The sequence below is a fragment of the Xenopus laevis genome, chromosome 1L, assembly GCF_017654675.1.
Source record: "Xenopus laevis strain J_2021 chromosome 1L, Xenopus_laevis_v10.1, whole genome shotgun sequence".
NCBI lineage: Eukaryota > Metazoa > Chordata > Amphibia > Anura > Pipidae > Xenopus > Xenopus laevis.
In genome coordinates, this window is record NC_054371.1 from 296,324 (window position 1) to 316,495 (window position 20,172).

General features: G+C 42.4%; 1 protein-coding gene across 1 annotated transcript; it reads left to right on the plus strand.

Moving 5' to 3' along the window:
• The first annotated feature begins 306 nt into the window (after positions 1 to 306).
• On the plus strand, positions 307 to 20,143 carry LOC108704874 (matrix metalloproteinase-21). Its single transcript, XM_041586398.1, has 9 exons — positions 307 to 347; positions 8,229 to 8,266; positions 9,481 to 9,770; positions 10,055 to 10,757; positions 11,937 to 12,076; positions 12,840 to 12,981; positions 13,563 to 13,820; positions 14,831 to 15,003; positions 18,874 to 20,143. The coding sequence occupies exons 3-9, from the start codon at positions 9,621 to 9,623 to the stop codon at positions 19,162 to 19,164; spliced, it is 1,857 nt and encodes a 618-aa protein (XP_041442332.1). The 5' UTR covers positions 307 to 347; positions 8,229 to 8,266; positions 9,481 to 9,620; the 3' UTR covers positions 19,165 to 20,143.
• Positions 20,144 to 20,172: the final 29 nt, after the last annotated feature.

Genomic DNA, 20,172 nt, shown 5'->3' on the forward strand with positions numbered 1-20,172 from the left:
GAATTAGAGCAGAGATACGTTCCAATATCGGACAGGGAATGGCAGGTGCAGTAAGTTGGAAGTATCCCACATTCCGGAGACTGATAGTCATTCCCTGCCTGTGATTTATTCACAGAATATTCGCTGATGGTGGAAGCAGTATTTGCGTATCTGGGATACAAATATACATAGAGGCACCTCATACAGGTAGTGTGTGATGCAAAGGGTTAATAGGAAGCTGGCTCCTGATTGGCTGTGCCTTTTATTCCTCCTCCTCCTCAAGCAGAATTTAGGGGGAGATAATGCAGATGTGCAGCCAGAGAGAAACAGAGAGAGACGGAGAGCAGAGCCTGACACAGCAGAGAAAGGTGAGAGACTGAAACCCACTGACCAACAGATAATCACCCCCCACCCCAATCTCTACTTCTCTTTTAGTTTTAATTCTCTTTTCTGCAATTGGATTTCTCCTAAGAACAGACCCCAGTGAATCCAACTGCCCACTATGGGTATATGTATAAGTACTGCGCAATTCTCTGCAGGCACAGACCCATAGTGCCCCTCTGCTTCCTTATCCACAGCTGCACTTCCTTATCCACAGCTGCACTTCTTTATCCACAGCTGCACTTCTTTATCCAGAACTGCACTTCCTCATCTACAGCTGCACTTCTTTATCCACAGCTGCACTTTTTTATCCAGAACTGCACTTCCTCATCTACAGCTGCACTTCTTTATCCACAGCTGCACTTTTTTATCCAGAACTGCACTTCCTCATCTACAGCTGCACTTCTTTATCCAGAACTGCACTTCCTTATCCACAGCTGCACTTCCTTATCCACAGCTGCACTTCTTTATCCACAGCTGCACTTCTTTATCCACAGCTGCACTTCTTTATCCAGAACTGCACTTCCTTATCCACAGCTGCACTTCTTTATCCACAGCTGCACTTCTTTATCCAGAACTGCACTTCCTTATCCACAGCTGCACTTCTTTATCCACAGCTGCACTTCTTTATCCAGAACTGCACTTCCTTATCCACAGCTGCACTTCCTTATCCACAGCTGCACTTCTTTATCCACAGCTGCAGTTCCTTATCCACAGCTGTGCTTCTTTATCCAGAGCTGCACTTCCTTATCCAGAGCTGCACTTCTTTATCCACAGCTGCACTTCTTTATCCAGAACTGCACTTCCTTATCCACAGCTGCACTTCTTTATCCACAGCTGCACTTCTTTATCCAGAACTGCACTTCCTTATCCACAGCTGCACTTCTTTATCCACAGCTGCACTTCTTTATCCAGAACTGCACTTCCTTATCCACAGCTGCACTTCCTTATCCACAGCTGCACTTCTTATCCAAAGCTGCACTTCCTTATCCACAGCTGTGCTTCTTTATCCAGTGCTGCACTTCCTTATCCAGAGCTGCACTTCCTTATCCACAGCTGCACTTCCTTATCCACAACTGTGCTTCTTTATCCAGAGCTGCACTTCATTATCCAAAGCTTCACTTTCTTATCCAGAGCTGCACTTCCTTATCCAGAGCTGCACTTCCTTACTCACAGCTGCACTTCCTTATCCACAGCTTTACTTCCTTATCCACAGCTGCACTTCCTTATCCACAGCTGTGCTTCTTTATCCAGAGCTGCACTTCCTTATCCACAGTTGCATTTCCTTATCCACAGCTGCACTAACTTATTCAGAGCTGCACTTCCTTATCCACAGCTGTACTTCCTTATCCACAGCTGTGCTTCTTTATCCAGAGCTGCACTTCCTTATCCACAGTTGCATTTCCTTATCCACAGCTGCACTTCCTTATTCAGAGCTGCACTTCCTTATCCACAGCTGTACTTCCTTATCCACAGCTGCACTTCTTTATCCAGAGCTGCACTTCCTTATCCAGAGCTGTGTTTCCTAATCCAGAGCTGCACTTCTCTTTCCAGAGCTGTGTTTCCTAATCCAGAGCTGAACTTCTTTAGCAAGAGTTGTGCTTTGTAATCCAGAGCTGTATGTCTTTATCAAGAGCTGTGCTTCCTAATACAGATCCATGCTTCCTTATTTAAAGATACAGTTCTTTATCCAGAGCTGCACTTCCTAATTCAGGACTGGTCTTCCGAATCCAGATCTGTGCTTCCTAATACAGAGTTGTGTTTCCTAATTCAGAGCTACATTTCCTTATCCAGAGGTGCACTTCATTAATAAGGGCTGTGCTTCCTAAACCAGAGCGGTACTTCCGTAGCAAGTGCTGTGCTTCCTAATTTAGAACTGCACATCTTTATCAAGAGCTGCACTTCCTTAGTCTGAGCTGTTCTTCTTAATCCAGGGCTCTGTTTCCTAATCCAGAGCTGTTCTTCCTAATCCAGGGCTCTGTTTCCTAATCCAGAGCTGGGTTTCCTAATCCAGGGTTCTGTTTCCTAATCCTGGGCTGGATTTTGCTCTGTCTCATCCAGAGAAAATGCAAGACTATTTAGTAAATTTGGCTGAAGTGTTACAGTCAGGGTGCAAGTATCAGCGCAGTGAGAGCCCAGCAGGTTGCAGGATTATTGACATTATTACAAAGCTGAGCTGCATCTGTATAAAGGAATGATGATGATGTTGATGATGATGATATATAGATTGATTTATGGGATATATGTGATATGGGCAGATATATGGGATATACTATATATAGTACATACTGATATATGGGATATACTGTATATAATATAGGCTGATATATGGGATATACTGTATATAATACAGACTGATATATGGGATATACTGTATACAATATAGGCTGATATATGTGATATTGTATATAGTACAGACTGATATATGGGATATACTGTATATAATATAGGCTGATATATGGGATATACTGTATATAATACAGACTGATATATGGGATATACTGTATACAATATAGGCTGATATATGTGATATTGTATATAGTACAGACTGATATATGGGATATACTGTATATAATATAGGCTGATATATGGGATATACTGTATATAATACAGACTGATATATGGGATATACTGTATACAATATAGGCTGATATATGTGATATTGTATATAGTACAGACTGATATATGGGATATACTGTATATAATACAGGCTGATATATGGGATATACTGTATATAATACAGACTGATATATGGGATATACTGTATACAATATAGGCTGATTATGGACTGTGTATATATACTGATATATGGATATACTGATATATAATATAGGCTGATATATGGGATATTACTGTATATAATACAGACTGATATATGGATATACTGTATACAATATAGGCTGATATATGTATATTGTATATAGTACAGACTGATATATGGGATATACTGTATATAATATATATAATTGATATATGGGAATATATTATACAATATAGGCTGAATATGTGTGATATATTGTATATATAGTACAGACTGATATATGGATATACTGTATATAATACAGACTGATATATATAATATATACTGTATACTAATATAGGCTGATATATGGATATACTGATATATTGTATATAGTACGACTGTATATGGTGATATATACTGATATACTATACTGTATATTATAATATATGGATATACTGTATATATAGGCTGATATATGGAATATATTGTATATAGTACAGACTGATATATGGGATATACTGTATATATACAGGCTGATATATGGGATATACTGTATATAATATAGGCTGATATATGGGATATATTGTATATAGTACAGACTGATATATGGGATATACTGTATATAGACTGATATATGTGATATACTGTTTATATACAGGCTGATATATGGGATATACTGTATATAATATAGGCTGATATATGGGATACATATAATATTAGGGTGAATTCTCTCATTCCCTGTCATGCCATGAATGGGCTGAGATCCAATGGGATATTTGCACTGAGCATGTTATTGAGAGTAAGAGAAAGAGGGGAGGTGGGAGGGGCAGGATTTCTATTGGGAAGGCCAAGAGAGCTGTGTGTGGGTGGGGCAGGAATGTAACAGGAATGTCTCTTAACTTTATCTCATTTATTTTATTTATATCTTATCTTACCTGCCGGGGAGAAGCGATAACAACAAATAGAAACCAGTGCAGCTTCTCCTGAAGGAAATAGTCCCTTCTCTTGTTCTCTTTCAGATTCCCATCACCCAAATGTTCTCTCCTTCAGCTTCTCATCAACACAAATATTCTCTCTTTCAGCTTCCCATCACCCAAACATTCTCTCCTTCAGCTTCTCATCACCCCAGATATTCTGTCCTTCAGCTTCTCATCACCCCATATATTCTCTCTTACAGCTTCTCATCACTCCAAATATTCTCTCCTTCAGCTTCTCATCAACCCAAATAGTCTCTCCTTCAGCTTCCCATCACCTGAAATATTCTTTCCTTCAGCTTCTCATCACCCCATATATTCTCTCCTTCAGCTTCTCATCAACCCAAATATTCTATCTTTCAGCTTCTCATCAGCCCAAATATTCTCTCCTTCAGCTTCTCATCACCTAAAATATTCTTTCCTTCAGCTTCCAATCACCCCAAATAACGTCTCTTTCAGCTTCTAATCACCCCAAATATTCTATCCTTCAGCATCTAATGGCCTCAAAAATGATTTCCTTCAGCTTCTAATCACCCCCAAATATTCTCTTTCAGCTTCCCATCGCCCCAAATTTTCTCTCCTTCAGCTTCTCATCAACCCAAAAATTCTCTCCTTCAGCTTCCCATCAACCCAAATATTCTCTTCTTCAGCTTCTCATCAACCCAAATATTCTCTCCTTCAGCTTCTCATCAACCCAAATATTCTCTCTTTCAGCATCTCATCAACACAAATATTCTCTCCTCCAGCTTCTCATCAACCCAAATATTCTCTCCTTCAGCTTCTCATCAACCCAAATATTCTCTCCTTCAGCTCCCCATCAACTCAAATATTCTCTACTTCAGCTTTTCATCACCTCAAATAGTCTCTCCTTCAGCTTCTTATCACCTCAAATATTCTCTCCTTCAGCTTCTCGTCACCCCAAATATTCTCTCCTTCAGCTTCTAATCAACCGAAATATTCTCTCTTTCAGCTTCCCATCAACCCAAATATTTCTCTCTTTCAGCTCCCCATCAACCCAAATATTCTCTCCTTCAGCTTCTCATCACCTCAAATATTCTCTCCTTCAGCTTCTAATCACCTCAAATATTCTCTCCTTCAGCTTCTCATCACCCTAAATATGCTATCCTTTAGCTTCCCATAAACCCAAATATTCTCTCCTTCAGCTTCTCATCAGCCCAAATATTCTCTCCTTCAGATTTCTCATCAGCCCAAATATTCTCTCCTTCAGCTTCTCATCAACCCAAATATTCTCTCCATCAGCTTCCCATTGCCCTAAATGTTCTCTCCTTCAGCTTCTAATCACCGCAAATATTCTTTCCTTCAGCTTCCCATCACCCCATATATTCTCTCCTTTAGTTTCCCATCACCTCAAATATTCTCTCTTTCAGCTTCTCCCCACCCCAAATATCTTCCCCTTCAGCTTCTCATCACCTCATATATTCTCTCCTTCAGCTTCTCATCATCCCAAAATATACTCTCTTTCTGCTTCTCATCACCCCAAACATTCTCTCTTTCAGCTTTCTATCACCCCTAATATTCTCTCCTTCAGCTTTTCATCACCGCAAATATTCTCTCTTTCAGGTTCTCATCACCCAAAATATTCTCTCCTTCAGTTTCGAATCACCCCTAATATTCTCTCTATCAGATTCTCATTGCCCCTAATATTCTTTCGTTTAGTTTCTCATCACCCCTAATATTCTCTCTTTCAGCTTCTTATCGCCCCAAATATTCTCTCTTTCATCTTTTCATCACCCCTAATATTCTGTCCTTCAGCTTCTAATCACCCCAAATATTCTATACTTCAGCTTGAAATCACCCTACAAGGAAACATTTGAATTTTATTTGGTCTCATCATTGAATCCAGTAGGTTCCTTCCATCACCTACACCTCTAAGTATCTCTAGCCCCATTCTATATTTCATTGCTCCCCAATAGGTCCCACTTTTCTTTCCTATTTCCTGTACTCCCCTACTGTCCTTCATTAGATTCCATGACTACCATTACACCCCAATGTCCTTCTCTATCCACCATTACACCCAAATGTGCTTCTCTATCGACTATTACACCCAATGTCCTTCTCTATCCACCATTACACCCCAATGTGCTTCTCTATCCACTATTACACCCAATGTCCTTCTCTATCCACCATTACACCCCAATGTGCTTCTCTATCCACTATTACACCCAATGTCCTTCTCTATCCACCATTACACCCCAATGTGCTTCTCTATCCACTATTACACCCAATGTCCTTCTCTATCTACCATTACACCCCAATGTTCTTCTCTATCCACTATTACACCCCAATGTCTTTCTCTATCCACCATTACACCCCAATGTTCTTCTCTATCCACCATTACACCCCAATGTCCTTCTCTATCCACTTTTATACCCCAATGTCCTTCTATCCACTCAGGGTCAGCCTGTGGGCCCCCCTCTGGACCCCCCTGCAGTGCTGGCGTGTGTGTCGCATCTGCTCGTGGCGTCGTGTCTGTGCGCATGAGCGCACACAAAGTTTTCTTCCGCGACTTCTGACAAAGGGGGTTGCAGCATTAATAGCCACATGTGGGTGCAGACCTGGGCCTGGGTTGGGCCCACAAGAGCTGGGGGCCCATCGGGTTTTTTCCCGGTGCCCCGCGGGCCCAGTCCAACCCTGTATCCACTATTACACCCCAATGTCCTTCTCTATCCACCATGAAACCCCTCACTGTACTGTAGCACTGTGGTCCCTTCAACATAGGGCCACTTCTGCCTAAGGGAAGGCTTCCTCCAGCTAAGAATCACAGGTGGAGAGCAAGCTGCTCGTTCTGTCTCTCTACTTACAGCTCTAATACAGGTGCTCCCCTATTTTTGTTCTTCAGGGGGTCCCTGTTATGGCAGAACTCTTGTTGTCCCAGACTCCCAGCACATTCCCCTGGGTCAGAAGATGGAGGACAAGGAGGAAGAGACTTGGCCTCCAGTTAGCATTTAAAAGTGGTCAACGGGCATTATCACCCTCCCACGTACTGGCTGTGGGGAAATATTAGGGGATTTCCAAGCTATAGGAAGTTCTAGGGGCCCCCAGGGAAGTTGCAGGCAGAATTTAGTAATATACAGGTGAGAGAGATTATTTAGTATTTATTGAGAGCAATAGAGTAACACAAACGGTATCGGGCTCCTCAGCACCTGTTGGTGGGGCCTCAGACTCGGAGTCTATTACAGGGAACCCTCACTTTTACATCCCCCCATGTTCTCCCTCATTTTACACTGTCTTGCTGCACTCACTAATATATATAATACATTGATTTTACATTTTCACAGATTTGACACTATTTTTTCCTTGTTACCTGAAAAATATAAAATAAGGGTTTTACTGTAGCTTGAAAGGGTCCCATGATCCAGTCGCCTAAACTGAACCCTAAGAATTATATACTATTTATATACTATTCATATACTATTCATATACTATTCATATACTACTCATGTACTATTCATATACTATTCATATACTATTCATATACTTTATTTATATACTACTCATATACTATTCATATTCTATTCATATACTATTTATATACTATTCATATACTAGTCATATACTATTTATATACTATTCATATAGTATTCATATACTACTCATATACTATTCATGTACTAGTCATATTCTATTAATATACTATTTGTATACTATTCATATACTAGTCATATACAATTCATATACTATTCATATACTATTCATATACTACTCAAATACTATTCATATACTATTTGTATACTATTCATATACTAGTCATATGCTATTCATGTACTATTCATATACTATTTATATACTATTCATATACTAGTCATATACTATTTATATACTATTCATATAGTACTCATATACTACTCATATACTACTCATATACTATTCATATACTATTCATATACTATTTATATACTATTCATAAACTATTCATACAGTATTCTAGGGGTCCCGTGTCCCTGATTACATTTCTTCAGGGGTCCTACCAGCTGCCCCCCAGCTCCACACAAACCCAAAGTCTCACATGCGTCTGATGCAATGACTGGGAAATGCATTATGGGACATTTTATATATGGATTTGTGATGCTCCAAACAATGTAATATATATTATATAGAATATAATCGAGAATTCTGTTCTTATTCCCCAGGTCTGCGACGTAGTGAAACTGAAAAGCAACAGAAAAAGGTGCGTAATGGTCAATATCCACCCAAAATGAGCAGATCCGGGGCCACTAAGTGTCCACTGGGTGACAGGTTAGCTTAAAGGTCAGCTGGAATTTCAGTTATCATTCGACTGCTGAAAATTCTCATATTTTAACTTCTAATGGAATGTACCCCCTACTGTAAATGATAAGGATATTAGAAGTCACTGAGTTGTTGTTCTGTGACCATATAAAGGCACAAGGCTGCAGGCTGAGTTATACAGGGAACTCTAAGTATCACTCCTGTATTATAAGGGATAATGTACCCCCTACTGTAAATGATAAGGATATTAGAAGTCACTGAGGGGTTGTTCTGTGACCATATAAAGGCACAAGGCTGCAGGCTGAGTTATACAGGGAACTCTGAGTATCACTCATGTAGTATAAGGGATAATGTACCCCCTACTGTAAATGATAAGGATATTAGAAGTCACTGAGGGGTTGTTCTGTGACCATATAAAGGCACAAGGCTGCAGGCTGAGTTATACAGGGAACTCTGAGTATCACTCATGTATTATAAGGGATAATGTACCCCCTACTGTAAATGATAAGGATATTAGAAGTCACTGAGGGGTTGTTCTGTGACCATATAAAGGCACAAGGCTGCAGGCTGAGTTATACAGGGAACTCTGAGTATCACTCATGTATTATAAGGGATAATGTACCCCCTACTGTAAATGATAAGGATATTAGAAGTCACTGAGGGGTTGTTCTGTGACCATATAAAGACACAAGGCTGCAGGCTGAGTTATACAGGGAACTCTGAGTATCACTCATGTATTATAAGGGATAATGTACCCCCTACTGTAAATGATAAGGATATTAGAAGTCACTGAGGGGTTGTTCTGTGACCATATAAAGGCACAAGGCTGCAGGCTGAGTTATACAGGGAACTCTGAGTATCACTCATGTATTATAAGGGATAATGTACCCCCTACTGTAAATGATAAGGATATTAGAAGTCACTGAGGGGTTGTTCTGTGACCATATAAAGACACAAGGCTGCAGGCTGAGTTATACAGGGAACTCTGAGTATCACTCATGTATTATAAGGGATAATGTACCCCCTACTGTAAATGATAAGGATATTGGCAAACATGCATCTCACACAAGAGCCCATTCTTTTTATCTAACTGATCCAGCTAATTCTGTGCATCTATTGGAGCAAATAATGTCAATATTCCATATTTCCCCCCAGAATATTTAAATCTGCTCACGACCTGTGACGACCTGTGGAGCTCCATACGACGGGAACTGAGAGATTTCTAATCACGGAAGAGCTGAATTTGCTCTGAATAGTTCAGCATTTTTGTTGTAACAGAACAAGGATATCTGGAAATGATCCGAGCACTGGATTTTCTTTCTCTTTTCTTTCTTGTCTTTCCTATAATCTTTGCAGAAAGAAGTTTTCACCCCAGAGACTCAGCTGAACGACAGTCCAAGACAGAGGTGCAAGTCAGACCCATCGTAACCCCCAGATCTGCTCAGGTACAAGTGCTCATTTATCCTGGAAATGACAGGGTGGGGGTTCATGCTCAGATGAGTCAACAATAGATCAGAATTCTAGAGATACATTTGGGCAGCAATCCTGGGAATACGTTTATATTATGGTATAGCTCTGCAAATCTCCATTTCTGTGAAGAATGTTTAATTTTTCAAAGTAATTTAGGCAGAATCACTTGGCAGCTAAGTGTCCCCAAGGGAAAGCTAGAACAGAACATGAACGGTTCCTCACAGTTATTTATGGTCTCCTGACTTTCTGTTCCCTGTAGAGATATCTTTGGAAATATGGTTGGATAGAGCCAGTGCTCTGGGAGTCCCGACCTTCCCATGGAAAGCCAACTCCCACAGTGGAAAACGTGATCCAATCAGACAGGACCAACCAGGAACATTTGGAGAACACACCATTTGACAGTGAATTCCCCACAGACATAGGCCTCACATTAAACCCTAGATTCAGTGGAGCCCTACACAGGTTCCAGGAAGCCAACAAGCTAGTGGTGACAGGGAAGCTGGATGCTGCCACCATGAAGGCCATGAATGTCCCACGATGTGGAGTTCCTGACCGCAAAGTGCCTGAGGGTGAGGAGACTCAGCCAGAAGATCATGAGGAAAATGGGTCCACCATTCCATCCAACCTCAATGAGAGTGAAGAAGACAGCAGGGACACACATCAAGAGAGTACAGAGGACGTCCAAGAAAGAGGACAAACGTTAAGTCTTCCAGCAAAGCGTCTTGTCAGGAGGAAGCGAAGCCAATTGCTAAAAGCTGGGGCTAAAACAACAGCCTTTTCCAAGCATACATTGAAATGGAGACTACTCGGAGAAGGCTACAGTGTTTGGTTGTCCAAAGAGCAGCAGCGTTACATACTGCGCCTTGCCTTTCGCATGTGGAGTGAGGTTGTGCCTCTCAACTTTGAGGAAGACTTGTTTTCTCCAGCTCATCTTATAGACATCAAACTGGGGTTTGGGACACGTGAGTGCTCTGACTCCATTTTCTGTCACCTACAGGCTTCATATTTCCTTATTAAGTTGTGTCATAAAATAATGTACCCCTATGTCATTATTTCTGTCACACCAAACAACAGAGATGCAGTAGAGAGTTCCATGAGGTGTTGCATGTTGACCAGAAATTGACCATTACTACATTACTAATGCGGTGCCATTATTTTAAAAGGCTTTTAGCCTCTTAGCCTGACAGCTATGAGCCTGTTAGTCTGACATTGGGGGTGTAGGAAGGGGTAATAAGGCATAAGATACTGGAATATACTGAAAATCACAATACTTTGAGATTGTTCCACATGGTTTTATGGGCAATAGATCCTGATAGACTCATTTAACTGCCTTCTATGAGAAAGGAGCAGAAACATCGACTCTGGGATGACAGTGGATGAGATCTACTAAAAATATTTGATACAGCACCACACAGAAGATTATTGACATTGGGGGCAGTGGGGGGATACAGTAACACACAGAAGATTATTGACATTGGGGGGCAGTGGGGGGATACAGTAACACACAGAAGATTATTGACATTGGGCGCAGTGGGGGGGTTGCTAATGCATGGGATACAGTAACACACAGAAGATTATTGACATTGGGGGGCAGTGGGGGGATACAGTAACACACAGAAGATTATTGACATTGGGGGGCAGTGGGGGGGATAGATTACAAAGAGTGTGTGTGGGGGGGAAATGGAACATTTTTCAAATGGACCAGTATTGTTAGGGGAGTATTATTTTGCTATTAATCTGTATATTAATGACCTGCAGGGGGAAGTGTAAGATCTGTCTCTAATTGTGTCAATAATAAGTAAAAACAATGTGACTTGAGGTGCATCAAACAGCTTCAGAACACACAGGTCAGCCCAGTCCTTAACAACTGCCATAGGGGTCTCTGATTTCTTATTCCCCAGTGGATCTTTCCAGCAAATTCAAAAGCATTGTTCCTGGGGGAGGAAAGGAGATTTCACCATAATTTCTTTACTGTAAAGGAAGTCAGTTTATTGGATTACCTACCAAGAGAGGAAGACCAAGCGATTCATCGTAGAGGAGATTTGCCAACATTAATCTTTACCTTCCCCCCTCCTCTTTCTCCCCATGCAGGTAAGAATGGGCATTTCATTCACCTATAACTAAATCCTCCCCCCCCACAGGTCGGCACTTGGGCTGCTCCCAGCTGTTTGATGATATGGGCAGAGAATTTGCTCACGCCTGGCAACTCGGCGATATTCACTTTAATGATGATGAACACTTTGTCCCCCCAAACAGCGAGCATGGGATCAGCCTCCTCAAGGTAAGTGGTACCCCATGGCATCAACACCGTCAGCATCCTCAGCCAATGGGATCGGCCTCCTTGAGGGTGAGTTGGACCCAAAAGGAGTAACCCTTTCAGTATGAATGGAGTCCCATGGGGATCCTGTGTATGGTTAAGGGGGACCTATGGCAATATCATCTTGAATCTCAATTGGACCCCATAGGATAGAACTGCTTAGATTGTGTTGATTTTCAGCAGTGAAAGTAACAGAGGCAGGACTGGCATGGGTTCTTAAAGACAGGGCAATATTCATGGAACCAAAGGTTCAGTGGTAAGTCTGGAGTCTCACAGGCAACTCAGATCCAGGCTTTCATTTTAGAGGAGCTGGAATCCATTGGTGGTGAAGACATCACAACCCATTTCCCCAGAGAACTGGGATCCATTGGTAGTGAAGAGGGCACACTAATAGGAGAACCTACATAATAAATAGGTAGCCGACCCATAGGTGGGTGGAGAGAGACCCAGAGAATTGGGATCCATTAGTACTGAAGGAGACACACTAATAGGACTATGTTTGCCCAAGTACAGTAACCCATAGCAACCAATTAACTGGTACCATTCATCTCTTTCATAACAAACTGGCACCTGAATTTATGGATTGGCCCTTGCCCCACTGCCCAATAAGTGCTTACGTAAGGCCCAGAAGTGCAACCAATGTCAAGCATTGTGAATGGCAACTGTATCCCTGTAGATACAGTATAAGCCACACTGTTCCCCTGTATATGTTCTCTGGTCCTTGTAGGTTGCAGTACATGAGATTGGTCATGTTCTTGGTCTGAGTCATATGAATCTGCTGGGATCTGTCATGCAGCCAAATTATATCCCAGTCAATGAAAAGATGGAGCTGGACTTGAACGACCGGATGGCAATACAGAAAATCTATGGTAAGTGTTGCCCTACAGAAGTCTCAAGTACTCTCCGTATTCTCACATTGCATCATTGATCATAGAGACACATATCAGCAGAGGTTTGGATGAGGCTGTAGTGCATTAGTCAGTAAAGACTGTAGAGCTCACTTAACTGGAGGCAGTAGAGGTCATCTTACTGGAGTCTGTAGTGCACCTCATATAAGAGGCAATAGTGGACCTATCAGTAGAGTCTATAGAGGTCATCTTACTGGAGGCTGTAGAGCACCTCTTATAAGAGACAATAGTGGGCCTATCAGTAGAGGCTGTAGAGGTCATCTTACTGGAGGCTGTAGTGCACCTCTTATAAGAGGCAATAGTGGACCTATCAGTAGAGTCTGTAGAGGTCATCTTACGGGAGGCTGTAGCGCACCTATTATAAGAGGTAATAGTGGACCTATCAGTAGAGGCTGTAGTGTATCTCTTATAAGAGGCAATAGTGGACCTATCAGTAGAGGCTGTAGAGGTCATCTTACTGGAGGCTGTAGAGCTCATGTTGGTGGTGCACTGTGACTATTAGATCATTTGTGTCATTTTTCCAACCTCTGTTTGTGTTGCAGGAAAATGTTCAGGGAGGTTCAATACAGTGTTTGACTGGGTCCATCAGGAGCCAGATGATCTGGGCCGCCAGGTGTCTCATTACAACACCTATTTTTTCCGGCGTAGCTGGTACTGGCGGTATGAGAACAGCAGTAACCGTACATGGTATGGCTACCCCCAAGAGCTTAAGGTGGGCTGGGAAGGAATCCCTCATGCTGACATTGATGCTTTCCTGCACTTCTGGACTAAGAAGAAGCGATTTACCTTCTTCTTCAAAGGTACCAACCTGTTGGGTCTTAATCTTCACTGCTCTGTAAAGTGTGGCAGTGAATTCCCAAATATATGGGTCCTGTTGGTGGTGGCCTCAACTCTAGAGGGATTCCATTTTCCTCCTCTCCTTTCTGGCCAATCAGGTGCATATTTGGTGATTCTGGTATGGCTGGATATAATATTTCTGTTTGGTGCCGAACATTGTGTTTATCTTGTGGCCAATCTCATCCATTTAATTGGCAGTTTTACTGTTCTCTCTATAAATATGGTCCAGGTTCCATTTATCTCAATATGGGCCCGACTAACATACTGTATTAGAACCTGTATGGCTGACAAAAGTTACTGCTGACCTGACATTATCCTGTCAATTCTTACCTCATAATGTCCTCATCCTCACCTTAACCTGGCCATCAACTTGACCTCATCCTGACCTCAACTCAACTTTATCCTGACCTCCACTTGACCTCATCCTGACCCTACCTGTTTCCATTTATAACGCAAGTGAATATTTGGGTGCAATTTTTTGTTTGACCCTACCCTGAAGCTTTAACTGCAGAACCCTGACTTTGTGCCCCCAGGGATGAGGTTGTCTTCGTCTCTTATAGATCCCATATCTTCTTACATTCCAGGCCATAGAAGACTTCCTACTGCAAGAAACATAGATCCCCCATTTGTACAAGTGATTCCCTCTCAGGTTTTGAGTTGCTCAGAATTAAATACATTTCTGGGGGTCTACGTGGGGGACCAGGTTTTGCCAAACATTTCGCTTTATGACTGGGAGCTTGTATGTGATATAAAGTGTGAGTGTCTCTGTGGTTGGTTACAATTGGTTGGATCTCATGGCCTAAATGTATGGCCAGATCATCGCAGATGACAACTTCTCCACTTTATTTTAATACCAAGATTTATTTCCTGCATACCCAGTGCTGTTTGGCTTGTGCTCTCTCTTTATCTTGTGCTGCCCCACATGGTACCTGTTCCCTGTCCTGGTTCATTAGTTGTGTCATTACACCCCCAGGCAAACTATACTGGCGATATGATGACCTAAATGACAAGACCTACAGGCAGGACCCTGAAGGACACATCTACCCTCGGCTCATCTCAGACGGATTTCCAGGAATCAGTGGCCCCATAGACACCGTTTTCTATGATCAAAGAGATCACAACATCTACTTTTTCCATGGGAGGAATGTGAGTTTCGGGTGATGATTTTTCTGAGAATAGGTGGAGGTCTGTAAGTGGGTGGGTAATATAACACATATATCCAGTGTATTCAGACCTCACCCTCCATTAGTACAAGATTGTGGGCATCAGTGGAGCAGCAGGGGTAATTTCCAATAAAGTCTATTTCTAGCTGACAGTAGATGCACTGATTACTGCCTCATCTTCCCTTGAGCTAAAAGCATTTAAGTAATTTTGTACTGACATGGAGACTTGGAAGTCTCTTCTTCCTTTGACTCTCTTCACTCCAATATATCAGCCATCTCATGTCCTAATGTGGCTACCTCTGTCTACTATAGTACTCTCACCAGTGCCCTAAATGAGCTGCTCCTATAAAAACTAAACGTTCTAGACCCAAACCACTTCAACCTTGACATACTGCTCATACAAAAGCTCCAAAGACATTCACGTGCACTTGAGCGTCGCTGGCGCAAATCCCGCTCAGAATCAGACTTTTGGAGCTACAAATCTGCCCTGCGCTCCTATAACACCAGCCTCTTCCAAGCCAAACAAACTTACTTTACTTCACTCATTAACTCCCTTTCTAAAAAACCAGCACAACTTTTCTCCACCTTTAACCCTCTCCTTTCCCCTTCTCCACCCCCTCCATGCACATCTGTCTCTGCTCAAGATATTGCTGAGCACTTCAAAAACAAAATTGACACTATCAGAAGGGACATTACACTACTCAACCCCCCTAGACTTCCACCACCCTCCCTCCACACTCCCCAGTCTCTCCTGTGCTCCTTCACCCCTGTCACTGATGAGGAATCTCAAAGCTTCTGGCCTCTTCTCACCTTACCACCTGCCCGCTTGATCAAATTCCCTCAAAACTTCTCCGCAATACCAATCCTTGTCTAATCAAAGCCTTAACTCACCTATTTAATCTTTCCCTCTCAACTGGACTGTTTCCTTCTCAACTAAAACATGCTCTTGTCACCCCCATTCTGAAAAAATCCTCTCTTGATCCCTCCAATCTTGACAACCTCCGACCTATCTCTCTGCTACCTTTCATCTCTAAACTACTTGAGCGCCTAGTCTACAACCGATTAACCTCATTCCTCTCTGACAATAACCTGCTGGACCCCCTACAATCTGGTTTTAAGCCACAACACTCCACGGAAACTGCCCTGACTCGACTAACTAATGACCTTTTAACCGCTAAAGCCAACAATCATTTCTCACTACTAACACTGCTTGATCTCTCAGCCGTATTTGACACTGTAGATCACCCTCTCCTCCTCCAGTCCCTCCATTCACTTGGCCTTCGTGACACAGTCCTGTCCTGGTTCTCTTCTTACATCACCAATCGTTCCTTCAGTGTCTCCTACAATGGAGTATCCTCTTCTCCCCTACCTCTTTCTGTTGGAGTTCCTCAAGGCTCTGTCCTGGGACCATTACTATTCTCCCTCTATACTTCCTCCCTCGGCAAATGAATCAACTCATATGGTTTCCACTACCACCTCTATGCTGACGATACTCAGATCTATCTCTCATCTCCTGATCTCAAGCCAGAACTCCTAACTCGCGTCTCCTCCTGCCTGTCCTCTATCTCTACCTGGATGTCACAACGCTACCTTAAAGGAGAAGGAAAGCTAGCAAAGCAGTTTATTGCCAATAGATTAGCCACAATAGTGCAAGCTATAACACTATTTATTTGGTGGAATGTTTTACCATACCGGAGTAAACAGCTCTAGAAGCTCTCTCAGTTTGTTTAGGATAGCAGCTGCCATATTTTCTTGGTGTGACATCACTTCCTGCCTGAGTTTCCCTGCTCACTCATAGCTCTGGGCTCAGATTACAGCAGGGAGGGGGAGAGGAGCAAACTGAGCATGCTCAAGGCCGTGCCCTGGAGGTTTAAGATGAAAACAGGAAGTCTGATACAGAAGCCCGTGTGTACACTAAAGAAGGAAAGAAATGCTGTGTTTCTTTTGACAGAGGACTCAGATCAGCATTATTTTGAGGGTTTACTGGTGTAATTATATAGACCTTTCTGATAAAACTTACTTAATTTTAGCCTTTCCTTCTCCTTTAAATTAAACCTCTCTAAAACTGAAATGGTTCTCTTTCCTCCAACGAACACCAGTAACATCCCAGAAGTATCCATCATAGTTAACAATTCCCCTATCACCCCCTCTCCTCAGGCCCGGTGCCTTGGGGTTATCCTAGATTCTGCCCTGTCATTCACTCCTCATATCCAGTCACTTATTAAATCATGTCACTTCCACCTAAGGAACATATCCAAAATACCATCATTTATCACCCAAGATGCTGCCAAAATTCTTATTCACTCTCTCATCAGGGCCGGATTTACATAGTGGGCGCCCCTAGGCCCACTGCCGTTCATCGCCCCTGTCCCCTCCCCTTTATTTATGTAAATTTTCATCATCTGGACAGGAGCAATGGGGATTGCTCACAGGAAATTTGAAAAATGATTGTATCTCCAGGGCATCCCCAGTATTTTTGAATCAATGTGGGTGTGGTTGGGCAGCATGCCGCCCCCCTAAAATCATGCCGCCCTAGGCCCGGGCCTAGGTGGCCTTTCCACAAATCCGGGCCTGTCTCTCATCATATCTAGACTACTGTAATTCTCTTTTAATTGGCCTTCCCCTCCAGAGACTGTCAGCTCTCCAGTGCATAATGAACACTGCTGCGAGGCTCATACACCTCAGCAACCGCTCCTCCTCTGCCTCGCCATTCTGTCAATCCCTGCACTGGCTTCCGTTACCTTTCAGAATCAAATTCAAATTATTGACACTGACTTTCAAAGCACTTCATAACTCTGCTCCACCCTACATCTCTGAACTTATCTCTATATACTCACCCATTCGCTTACTACGCTCCTCTACTGACCTGCTTCTCAACTCTTCTCTCATTACCTCCTCACATGCTCACATTCAAGACTTTGCAAGGGCTGCACCCCTCCTCTGGAACTCTCTCCCACCATCTGTTCCACTTTCTCCCACCTTTCTGCTTTCAAGAAATCTCTTAAAACGCACTTCTTTCGAGAAGCCTCCCCTCACTCTGCTTAACTACCAAACGCAAAACCACATACAGTACCACATTTCTCACCCACTTAATTCAATCTTGCCCACTCCCACACCTTGTGTATTACTCCCTTCCCTTTAGAGTGTAAGCTCCTATGCATAGGGCCTTCCTCACCTTTTGTACCGGTATTGATGTAACTCCATATGTTCTATGTATATAATTCATGTGATTTAGTTGTATAATCACATTTACGTTACAGTGCTATGCAATATGTTGGCGCTATATAAATACATGTTAATAATAATAAAATAATAATAAAAGTGGGGGCACAGGCTGGGATATATGGTGGAAGTTACAAACAAAAAACACTCAGCAGTTACATTTAGGTCTCTCGTGTACTTGCTCTGCTGGTTCCGACATGAGTTTAGCCTGACTGAGTCACATGTCAGTAATATATCTCGTAGAATTAAGTCAAAGGCAACTGGACATTTAGAGTTTTTCTTGAAAACTTTTCACCACTCATCCAAGTCTGAAGCCAATCAAATTTTATAGTTTCCCTGGATATCAAGTAGCCAGTCCCAGAGACTGAAAGGAAACTTTAAGTATGCAAGAAGCACTTTTCACTAATGTATTTATATGGGAGAGTGTTAATCACCTAGGCTTAATGGTAGTTTGGGGAAGAGAGGACAAACTTAATAGCAGTTTGGGCAGGAGAAGATAGGTCAATACTGGGTGAAAAGGGGCAAGTTTCATTGTGAGCCAGGCTATGAGGACAGGGTCACTGCCAGGCTGGGCAGGAGGGAGCAGGGTCAATCTTAGGTTTAACTTTCTTTTACTCTTCCCCTATCTCAGGTAACAGCATTTGGCATGGAAAGTCAGAAGGTGGTTCCTGGGTACCCGAAAGCCATTGAGGATCTGTTTCCTGCAGCTAAAAGTGGTGACCACCCTAAAGGAAATTTGGACTCTGTGTATTTCTCTTTCAGCCACAAGGCTATCTTCTTCATCAAGGGCTCATATGTATGGAATGTGGCTACAAGTGATGACCTACCCTATAACTCATTGCTTCCACACCGTCTTATCAATGAACAGTGGAAAGATATTTGTGATGTTCACCCCTCCATGCTTTCTATGCCCAGGAGATAAGGGAGCAGAACTAGTCAAAGTTGCCTCTCTATACCCAGGGGACAGAGATTGAGGTCTGATATAGACAAGGTTTGGTCTTTATACCCACAAAATAATGTACCAAGTTAGACTTATCCAAGGACTTATCCAAGGTTGGTTATTTATACCCAGCATATGGGGCACTAGGCTACCTGCTAGCCCTAGCCATGTTTGGCTTTCTACTCCCAGGAGATAGGATGTCAAACTAGACACAGCCAAGGATGGATAGCTATAGCCAGAAAAGAGGGTGCTATGCCCAATTTATCCAGGATTGTACCTTTTTTAACCTAGGGTATAGGGAGATTGGAAAACAAGGACCAGGACAAATCTAGCCAAATTCATTTGGATAAAGAGGAGAGCACCACTGGTTAACTGCTTAATAGAATTTATTGCTGACTAAAACACAACATGTTTTGGGCCCTGTTGTGCCTTTCGCTAAGGTTCACTCTGTACATGGTGATAGGTCCTATTTGGGAATCTTGCCTGTCTGTACTCAGGAGATAGGGTGCCAGACCAGATCTAGGCAAAGTTGTCCAACTGTCAGTGGGTGATAGGGTGCTAGATGTGGTTTAGCCAAGTCAGTCTAAGAAAGTTTGGTCTCAGTAACCTATCCTTCTGCTATACTGACGGGGTACAGCTCCTATATGTCCACTGCTCTTCCTTGCACCTCCTACATTTTCTCTGACAGCCTGGAAACTGGAAGTTCTATACATCTTCATGAAATGTCTTTGCGAGTTAGAACATCACACCTATTTCATTTCCTAGCTGGCTCCCTGAATGGAATGGTGAGACCCTTCCTGAGGACTCTGAAAGGCTAGATTGTTGCTTTGGGAGTCACCTTATAACCAACACTGTAATGACTGTATGAGAAACAGGATTACTAGATAAAGATGAGAAGCCAGAGGCTTTGATTGTGTCAATAGTAAATACATATCTAAACTGAATTAAACTGCTGATACTTTGCCTGATTCTCCTGGCAAAGGAATGTGT